Below are 9,737 nucleotides of genomic sequence, written 5' to 3'. Positions count from 1 at the left end.
AGCTAAGAGCCTCCAACACCGTACTAGGACGCGACAAGGACTTGTTAATGGCAAATACTTTCCTTATTCAGTTGTGGTGAGTATGTGGTCTGTCTCTCACTTCCCGCAAGATCTACTAAGCATAGACGCATACCCCTGGTTTTAATAGTAAATATCGCATGACTACGACTACTGCGAGAATTACGCTCCGTTGGCGCCGTTCGCCTTGCCAGCATCCCAAATTCCGAGAGCGCCTTCCATTCCTCCATCGACGTTAGGGAGCAAGATGTCAAATTTTCTACCATTATTACCGTTCCGTCAGGGCCTGCGCGACGCCGAATCATGCGTCGCTCACCTTGGGCTAGAAGGTCGTGTACACTCTCTCCATACACTTCTAGCATTGCAACCTCAGCCACACCGTACGTGTGCAGTAACGCCTCGGCGGAAAGTGTCAATAACCCCGGTTCTTTGTCTGTTCCAGCAATTGAGTGAGTTTTACCGCTGCTGGTATGCCCATATGCCAGAAAACATGAGGTGTCAGGTTCATCAACCGAGGAACGAATGCGTCCAAGTACAAGACTACGAAACAGCTCTTCATTGCCGCAATCTTCTTGAACGACTTGATCAACATGAAATTCTCGGGGGGTGCTGCTCGCATGTGTTCCTGATAGATCCACCACCGTAATTTCCTTTTTATTCACACCAACACTGACGCATGAGGCTCCGCCCTCCCCTGGACGGAGACGGATGACGAGTTGGACTCTTCGTCCCATCCAGAAGCCTCACTTCTTTTTAATGTGTATATCGAAAAAACAAAAAGTGCCTTTAAAAAATAAACGAATAAATAAGGAGGAAAAAATAAAAATAAAAGACTTTTTAATGGGTTTCCAATTCCCTTAAAAGAAACATTCTATACACACAAATGGACACACGTCTGTGGGTATGGATAGTGAAGCCAAAGACTGAAGATGGAAAGACAGGTGTTGACGTGCGTGGTCAATCACCAAAATACACCTTTGAGTGGCTGGGTGTGGACGGAAGGTAGTAGTGAAAAGACCACAATATTATCAGCCTCGGACAGAAAAGGGGAAGGGAAGGGAAGGGGAGGAAAATGAAAGACAGATAAGAATGAACCATGCATCGGCAGCACATTCAGCACCCCCTCCGCCCCCAATGAACATTATCATTGAAATGTTGCATCTTGTGGATCCTTCAAAAGGAAACAACCAAACAAACCATGAAGCATATTTCACCAAAACGTTGCTATGCCAAAGCGGCATAGTAAAATATGCCACAAAACAAAAGTAAAGTTACAGCAGCGATAAAACAAATAATGAGAAACCGCCGCGTCTTTTCAGTATCACGCACCCCTCCTCCCCTGGAAGACATGGAGGAGCCTGTTTTTGAATCAATGCCCGCCATGACATCTTCAAAGGTGCGTCGTACAGGTGCTGTTCTTCCAACACGCGACACGTTCATGCTACGGGAGGAGTTCGCGGTTGCAAATACTTTCTTTGTGCGCTGAAGGTATAAATCAAATTTGATAAAACAGTACGGTCGAGTCACCGCCTCCACCTGAGATCCATACTGCTGCAGGAACTCCCGAGCCACATCCTCTAAAAAAGCCACAGCAATACCGGCTGGCATAGCCGTGTCACACATTGTAAGAAATGACACAGCCGATTCGGAAAGAATGTGGAACACATAATTCTTCCACACAATAGTAAGGAGTGGCGGAACGCACAATGATGGATTACTGTGCTCCGCAGCCAACTTTCGGAGAAGTGTTTTTGCCGCCACCTTGCATTGCTCCAGTTCTGCACTGGACGTATCCGTATCCGCCGCCAGTGCCAGCGCATCTCGCTGGCGGACGATAAGAGTAAAAAAAAGCATGCGCGAAACGTGAATGCTCAAATTTATTCTTCCTTTCCTTGTTGTTGCTGTTGTTTGTATGTATTCCACTCTATTGGAGGATGTGTCCAAAACCACTAAAGGCAGCGTATAGCCACAAATAATAATTAATAATAAAAATAAAGGAAGAAAAAAAAAAGAAAGAAGGGGGTAAAAGAATGTACGGCAAGTTCAAACCGTAAGAATAAATAAAATAAAATATATTCCGAAAAACAATAAAAAAATCGATGCACAACAACAAAAACAACATCGTGGCATAATAAGAATGAGCGACAAAACACAGAGAAAAGACACAGTCGAAAGAAAAAAAAAAAGCAACACATCGACAGAAACCTGGTGATGATTAACTCAAGAAATAAACGCAAATTGACGTCTCAAAATATCCCGCCGACAAACCGGGCAAGATTGCATATTCCGCGAGCACAGCCAGCATACACACAAGTGACGACATGGATCAAACAATGTGTCCCGCCTATGAAGCATGCACACAACGCACTCCTCTCCCTCATGTCGTGCAGTGGTTGGCGCGTACTCTGTCGGCGGCAAATCGCAGCCCCTATGCAAGGATGTCAACAGGACACATTTTGTGAGAAGAAAAGAGCCATATACCCCCAGCGCCACCAATATGGAATACGTCACCAAACGCGCAGAACCCGTTGCACTTTCTGTCTGCAGAAGTCGGTCCAACTCTTCTCTTTGTTTGCCTATGGTTGTCTGGAGTCTACTAATGAGTTCCTGCTGTTTGGCCTGTCTTTTGCCGAGAGCCCACAACGCGAGGCCTACGGGTACAAGAGCAATGGTCTCTAGCATATCGTTTTCATGCATAGCGTTCCTAATTAAAGTAAAAAGCAGCTGAAAGGGTAAGCAAAAGCTCACACATTATCCCCAAATTTGCGGTAAAAAGAAGTAGAAGAGAGAAAAGGAAAAAAAACTACCTTCTTCAAAATTAAAAGTTGTTACCGTTACAAAGAATAACATAAATTAAGACTCAACACAGAAACGCACACACACACACACACACAAAATTAAGAAAAAAGACTCAACAATACAAAAAATTTATCCTATCGAGATAGCAACAGCAAAAAAAAAAAAATAATAATAATAATAATACAAAAAAAAAAACACTGACAACTGCCAACCTATCGTCCGCTGAAAGAAACCAGCATTGGGGAGGGGTCAGCGGCTCGTATGCATGTTGAAAGAACGCCAGAGAATCATCGTGAACACAGAGTCATCGCTGCAGGCCGCAGAAACAGCACGCCAGAAATAAAAAAACTGATCATACGTCAAAGTTTTGGATACATTTCCATCAAAACACTGCGTCATCACAAAACGCCAATCGTCAATGCTACCGATGAGAGTACCTTCTACCTTCTCAGGGTGAAACAATGCCAACACACGTTCCACTTCAACGTGGTCCTGTTTCATTGTAATACCCTTCACATTTTTAAGTTGATCAAAAAGTTGCCGGACAAGAGCCTCCCGGTTTGCTGGAAATCTACCAGAAAGCAGCGACACCAGACGTTCTCGATCCCATCCCTTGAACCGCAGCCACTCAAGTTCAACGTCACTCACGGCCTCCGGAACACCCGCCACACGAAGCACATCAATGAACCTTGCGACAGAAAGTGGACCACCATGAAGCGCAAGATGTAAACGTGGAAGGGCCAACATACCACCAGATTTCACCAAATAGCGCCGCACTGCCTCTTCAACAATTTGAAACAGAGATTCACTCACAGGCACAAAATGTCGTTTAAATTCACAAAGGAGTGTGTGAGCAGAGAGAAGCTCTTCAGAACTTTCTCCTCTTAAATAATAGAATAGCTGATGCACTTCCTCTAACAACAGACCAACACGCAAATACCTACATAAATCCTCAAAAGACTTGCGTGTCAGAGAATAATGCTCCAGCTCTCCTCCAGTATCGATATTAACGTCAAAAACTTCCTCACGATGCATGCCATGATTTGGTTTTGGCGACAAACGATGCAGTCCCTCAATAAGGGCAAGCGTACCCAAAGGTGTACCACTATTCGGATCACAAATCGCCTCAGCAAAGACGGACATCAGTAATGGATACTTCACATCAGAAGGCAACGGCCTTTGATACAGAAACGCGTAAAGGTAAGAACCATCAATAGCTACTGTGGAGGAAGACGGAGGGAGTCCCATAGAACAATAGTCAGTTAGAAAAAAGGCCTCGGAAAGTGTCATATCATAAGATTCAGTCAGGTAATCAAGAATCGCGGCTCTCTCAAAAACACAAGCATCTCCTCTACCATCTCGTGCGGATACTAAGAGTGCCTTACCACAAGCTGATTCATATGGGTGGGGTCGTTTAGGCCTAGTGTCAATCCTCCGGAGCATTTCTAACACTAAAGAAGCTTGCACAGGACACATTTTCCGCAGGCATAACAACAACACCACTGGGCTAACTAAAACATCATCACCTCCGTTCCCCGTGCCATTTCCCCCATATTCCTCAAGCGGTAACATCGCAAGAATGATTGAGAGTTCTCTATCGCTCATAACGCTCACTGGCAGAATCTGACGTAGGATGCCTTTCAAGGACCATACTTCAATTGCCTGCTCACGAGAGCGCACACGATATCTTGTGTCAATCTGATTAAATGACGAGGAAAGAGAGCGGGCAAATGAAGAAGGGTCACATTTCACAAGATACTGAATGACTTTGTGATATAGCCGCAGCAAGTACTGCGGGTCTCGCAAAAGAGACTCTGCGGTAGTATCAAGCAACAACATAAAAAGAACGCTATATTTTTTTTTGTAGTAATGTTTTACCCCCTTCGCTTTGACTTGAACCGCTTTAACTCACAGAGAAAATATAGAAAAAACAATAATAAGAGCAATGCACTTCACGCTTCATTCATATTACCAAATGTACACAACCAATTCTTTTGCCCGCGCACAATTCTATGGCTTGATGGGATACGAGCAGCAACCATTCACACACTTTCTTTTTTTTGCTGTTGCCTCTGCCTTGCATTCCCATCGCTGCCATCTTCGCCTTGCCGTGAATAAACTCTCAAACTATCGGTATCAGATATGTTTTTACACTTATTGCCGCCACCTTCCCAACCCCACTCATGCCTCTACTAATTATTCTTTCTTCTGTCAAAATCAAATATTTATTTTCTACGTCACAAACAAATTATATTTTCATCCCCAACCATTCCGGCCATTTTTGTTTTCCCTTTTTTTTTTTTGCCTCGAGCAGCTACCCGCTTGCACTGTGAATTCAGAGCCCCACACTCCACGGCGTCCTCCGCGAAACTTAATTTTGGGAGAAAAGGAGCGACAGCATGCCTCTCCTTCAGCAAAAGTAAATGTGTCCTTTTGCCATAAATTTTGTCAAACAATTGAAAAATACACTTTCGCAGAACACGTAATGCATTGCCAATGCCTCCTTCTTCTGTTCAAGCATAAAAAAAAAAAAAAAAGTCCAAAAAAATAAAATAAAAAAAACAAGATTTATCACCTCTAGTAGCTAAAGTAACTCAAGGGGCGCCTGCGGCCCGTCCTTTTCCCCATGCACCTTCCAAGAGCGAATTGTTTTCCTGTCATGCAGCTGTCTAACGACGCGTCTACAGCAAATTATAAAGTAAAAGAAAGTACAAACCGCTCACATTGCTGGTTCCTTTAGGAAAAAAGTTTCAGTGCAGGAAGACGGTTTAAAGAGGGCATTTCAGAGAAACGGAAATTTCGCCTCATTCCACAATCAAAGTCAGAATGCGTTCCATCGCCATCGTCTATACGTATGAATATGTTAAAAGTGTGCCAGAGTGAATTGCAGACCTTCTCCTCATCCCTCTACACCCTCCTCTTGTTCCCGAGCATGGCTTTGGTTATAAAGTATTATTGGAAAAATAGGTAAAAACAGTGATGCTGCAAATGCAATGTAAATGATTTTCAGCTGGCACTCCAATTGCAAGAAAGAGGATAAGGAAAATAATGAAAATCTTAAAAGGCATAAGCCCCTTTAAAAAGGACTCAATTTTTTTTTTTTCTGATATAAGTTTTTATTTCCTCTCGTTGTAAGACGCAAAGTTAAAAAACAAGAAGCGTTTATTAACGCTCCTTACTGCCTTTTTCAGTAGGCTTCACACAAAGATTTGACGGCGGGTGAGCCTTTGGCAACAAAGGATATAGTGCACCTGCTGCCAGCGCCGTCACCATTGCCACCCACTCCATCATAGTAAAATGGCGATAATGACCAAAGTAAGCAACTGACAACGAAAATGTACATAATTTACGCAGAGTCAGCGTCAAAATTAATGTAAAAGCAGAGGTTTTGTCATTTAAAATATAAACTCCAGTTATACAAACATATTGCGTAAGGGCATTCAGTGCAAAATGCATGTAACTATCTGAAGAAATAGAGGCAAATTCTCGGAAAAGGCGCCCGGATTGCAGGAAAAACAGAGGTATGGAAATGATATGGGAAAAAAAAAGAGCTTCTGCCCACATTGGCGGCGGTGATAATGATGATTGGACCGACTCACCTCTCTTTTTTGTTTCTTCTTCTCGACGACGTGCCGCTGCATACATGTACTCTTGAAATATCCCAAGACCAGTGGAAAAGGCAGTAGTGCAAGCGAGAACTGTCAGTCCTAAAAACCACCAAAGATTCCCTTCAGATGTCTTCATACCATTCTCAGCATTAAGGTTCTGAACCTTTCGCGACTTCTCCATTGCAAGAGCAATAAGGCCACCCGATATAGCTGTGGCACAGAGCACCTGTGAGCGTGTGTAGCGTTTCTCCAAGAAAAAGTAGCCGGCCAACATATTCAACAAAAGTGACGATGACCTAAACGTTGCGTGAAGAGGCACAGAGATGTATAATCCAAATACCAAGTTGCTGCTCACAGACATGAGCCAGGAGGAGGATGCAAGAATGAGTTTGTGTGATGTCAGTATTCGCATTGGTCGTAAACGTATGCGTAACCAGCCTCCACCACGCGAGGAGTCAAAAAAGTTGGACACAAGAAAAATGGAAAGAAGTGAAACAACTACGTACTGGACAAACGTCATGGCATACAAAGTGTTGGGGCTTCTCACTATAATAAGTTTTAGTAAAAATACATTTGCCTGGCAGCCACCCAAAACACCACATATTGCCAATGGGCGTTTTGACATGGTGTTAGCTTTTTTCGTTGAAGCATTTCAAGGAAGAAAAAAAAAAAAAAAAGGTCGCTCTGTGGGGAGTAAAAGAAAGCGAGTGGCACGCAAAAACAAAAAAAGACTCCCGCAAGAAGCGAACGTGAGATGTTCCAAACAACTGGGCCCGGAAAAAAAAAAAAAAAAAAGAAGAAACAATAAGCACACACCCACAAATACGCACAATAGAGCAAGAAGAGATGTAACCGTAGAACTTTCACAAAAAAAAAAAAAAAAAAAAAAAACGTCAACGAAAACTAAAACTTCTTAATTTCGAGTATCCCACTTCATTTCATTCCTAGTCAAAGAAAAATGCTTCAGCAGAGATGACCACAACCACGTGAAATGAGGAAAAAGAGAACCGCTCCCCCCATTCGTCTACATATTACGACGTCGCGTCCTATCAATGATAAAAGAAGGGATCTCTGCAACGACAAAATTCGAAGAGCGAAACAGTGGCTTCGATCTCAGATCGTGTGGTTTGTGCAGCATTGTCCTTTTGCGACGACGGCTACCGCTGTGATGTGTGTGACTACTACCAAAGGACTCTTCCCGTGTTCTCGCAGTCCCGTTGAAAGATAGAGAGGACGGACCACAAAGTCGAAACTGTTGAGACACTTCATTGCGGAGGCGTTGTACGCGATTGTTTAGAGGCAGAGGCTGCACGGCGGCGCCTCGAACACGCTGTGCAGAATCAACACGCTGCATTAGTGCCTTTAGCAGAGTGTCAGAATTACGGCGAATGGCTTTCCGTTTAATAATATCACCATGATGATTGTAAATATTAGCCTCTGACGCCACATGCTGCTGCATTCGATCCGCAATTCCGAGTCGTCGAGAAGCTTCATCGCCGATGTGCTGTGTGGCGGTCAACTGACGGTGCAGGCCAGCTAATAACGCATCCTGCTTCTTCACCTCCTTCAAACGATCTTTAAGCTTGTTGTTGTCGACACCCTGTGCCCAAATTTCCCCTTTTGCCTGCTCAAGTTTTGCCGTCAGCTCCACCACCTCACGTTGCGCATTCCGATGCTCTTCATTCAACCTCTCCCACTCCGACTTTAACTCACAAAGTTGGCGTTCAGAAACTTGCTGTTTCGCGTTGTGTTCCTCAATGTAGGTAAAAAGATACGCAATCTGCTGCTCCATATGTTCACGTTCTTCTCTATAATCCTGCTCAAGAGAAACAAGACTCTTATACTCATCCTCGCAATTCTGAAGCCGTTTCTTTAGAAGTTCATTTTCCTTTTCCAAATCTTCTATTCTGTACTCCAGCTCCTTGTTTCGCAAGAACTCTTCTTCTAGTTGTCGTTTCACAGTTCGTATTTGACTCCGCAACTGTACGTTCTCGTGGCCCTGATGCAGTGAGGAAGAGGGTGTACCGTTCGCACCCTCACTCTGATCCCCAAACGACATAAATCGCGCCTTCTGTTGTGGAGTAAGAAAAAGCCAAATAGTCCGAAACGCTTCGTCCTTTTTTCGCATTTCCTGCAGAAGTGCACCTTGGTGTTTACTGCTGCGATCAAGTTCCTGCTCTGTGCTATTTAAACGACTTTGAAGAACGTCACAAAGATTTCTCTGATCCTCAAAGGCCGCTCTCAATCGCTCACACTGCTCATCTCTTTCAGTCAATGCCTTGAACCAAGACATCGTCTCCTCACGAATGGCACGCTCGGCATACTCACGTAGAAGCTTTAAATTTAGTTCATCAATTATACCTTTCAATTTCGTATTTTCAGCAAAAACATCGTTAAACTTCCGAAATGATTCCTCTTGGGCATTTTCGAGCTGCAAAACGTTCTTTCGGGCCTCCAGAAGATCCGTCATAATCCGGTGCTGTTCACATCGCATTCCTTCCATTGCTTTCATCATGAACTTTTTCTGTTGACATACACCATCCAGCTGCTCCTGCATCCACACAATCGTGTCAGTCACCTTCCGGAGTAATTCACTTGTTTCTAACTGAGGTGCCGCCTCTTCAAGAGCTCGTTGCGCTTCTTCTCTTTCCCTCGCCTGTTGCTGTAGTTCCCGACGTACTTTCTCTGCAATATCCCCTCGTGATTCAAATGCGTTTAACTCATTTTCCCGATCACGCAAAATGCTCTGAAAAACGGCACACTGACGCTCCAACTCCAGGACGTGCCGGCGCATTCTCGCAGCCTCGGGGTTTTCCTCAACTAGCACAGAATTATCATCGGCCTTACATCTGTTGGCTGCCTTTGCGGGCGTCTTATTGAGACTGTCATCCTTTGATACAAGAGCAGAGCGCTGCTTTTCAATATTTACTTCCTCCTGAAGTGTGCACACACGACGACGTAATGTTTCCACCTCTTTCATCAAATGCGTGTAGGTTTCCTCAAAACTATTTGTTCCATTCATAAGAAAATCTCTTGCGCGGCTTTTGCTCTTTGTCAGAGCACATCTTTTTGCCGTGGTTGCAAAGTCAAGAGAGTTCTTTGTCTCAGCATAATCCCTTTTCTCCACGGATACAGTTGCAATAAGGAGAAGATAGCAATCAGTGAGAGTCGAAGCAAGATAGAGAGTTAGGATGGATTCTCGTACGGGCAACACATCCGCATCATCTGCTGTAGCCCTAATGACAGCATGTAGCACTGAAAGAGATTTATTTATTGCAATGGCCTCCTCCAGCTCTTCCCCTACAACACCCG

At 44.0% G+C, this 9,737-nt stretch overlaps 5 protein-coding genes and 1 pseudogene across 5 annotated transcripts, besides 9 other annotated features; all 6 read right to left on the bottom strand.

The window, feature by feature from the left end:
* Tc00.1047053509741.50 lies at positions 1–752 on the bottom strand (annotated as a pseudogene; the record flags this gene model as incomplete).
* Positions 1–9,737: a sequence feature (heterozygous, non-Esmeraldo-like haplotype).
* Positions 1,066–1,090: a microsatellite.
* On the bottom strand, positions 1,243–1,872 carry Tc00.1047053509741.40 (hypothetical protein, conserved; the record flags this gene model as incomplete). Its single annotated transcript, XM_801048.1, has 1 exon — positions 1,243–1,872. One exon carries the CDS (start codon positions 1,870–1,872, stop codon positions 1,243–1,245), a length of 630 nt encoding a protein of 209 aa, XP_806141.1.
* Positions 1,989–2,014: a sequence feature (AT_rich).
* Positions 2,074–2,095: a sequence feature (AT_rich).
* Tc00.1047053509741.34 (hypothetical protein, conserved) lies at positions 2,239–2,715 on the bottom strand (the record flags this gene model as incomplete). The annotated part of the gene is made up of 1 exon (XM_801049.1): positions 2,239–2,715. The coding sequence occupies one exon, from the start codon at positions 2,713–2,715 to the stop codon at positions 2,239–2,241; it is 477 nt and encodes a 158-aa protein (XP_806142.1).
* Positions 2,882–2,912: a microsatellite.
* Positions 2,971–3,012: a sequence feature (T-rich).
* Tc00.1047053509741.30 (hypothetical protein, conserved) lies at positions 3,067–4,656 on the bottom strand (the record flags this gene model as incomplete). The annotated part of the gene is made up of 1 exon (XM_801047.1): positions 3,067–4,656. The coding sequence occupies one exon, from the start codon at positions 4,654–4,656 to the stop codon at positions 3,067–3,069; it is 1,590 nt and encodes a 529-aa protein (XP_806140.1).
* Positions 5,339–5,379: a microsatellite.
* Positions 5,983–7,050, bottom strand: Tc00.1047053509741.20 (hypothetical protein, conserved; the record flags this gene model as incomplete). The annotated part of the gene is made up of 1 exon (XM_801046.1): positions 5,983–7,050. The coding sequence occupies one exon, from the start codon at positions 7,048–7,050 to the stop codon at positions 5,983–5,985; it is 1,068 nt and encodes a 355-aa protein (XP_806139.1).
* Positions 7,203–7,227: a microsatellite.
* Positions 7,293–7,316: a microsatellite.
* Positions 7,450–9,737, bottom strand: Tc00.1047053509741.10 (kinesin, putative; the record flags this gene model as incomplete). The annotated part of the gene is made up of 1 exon (XM_801045.1): positions 7,450–9,737. A coding segment is annotated over one exon (2,288 nt), but the record flags the coding sequence as incomplete, so codon positions are not given.

This window comes from Trypanosoma cruzi, genomic scaffold (assembly GCF_000209065.1).
Source record: "Trypanosoma cruzi strain CL Brener 1047053516443 genomic scaffold, whole genome shotgun sequence".
NCBI lineage: Eukaryota > Euglenozoa > Kinetoplastea > Trypanosomatida > Trypanosomatidae > Trypanosoma > Trypanosoma cruzi.
Note: the sequence above shows the minus strand (reverse complement) of the source record. Positions and strands in the feature narration are given on the sequence as shown.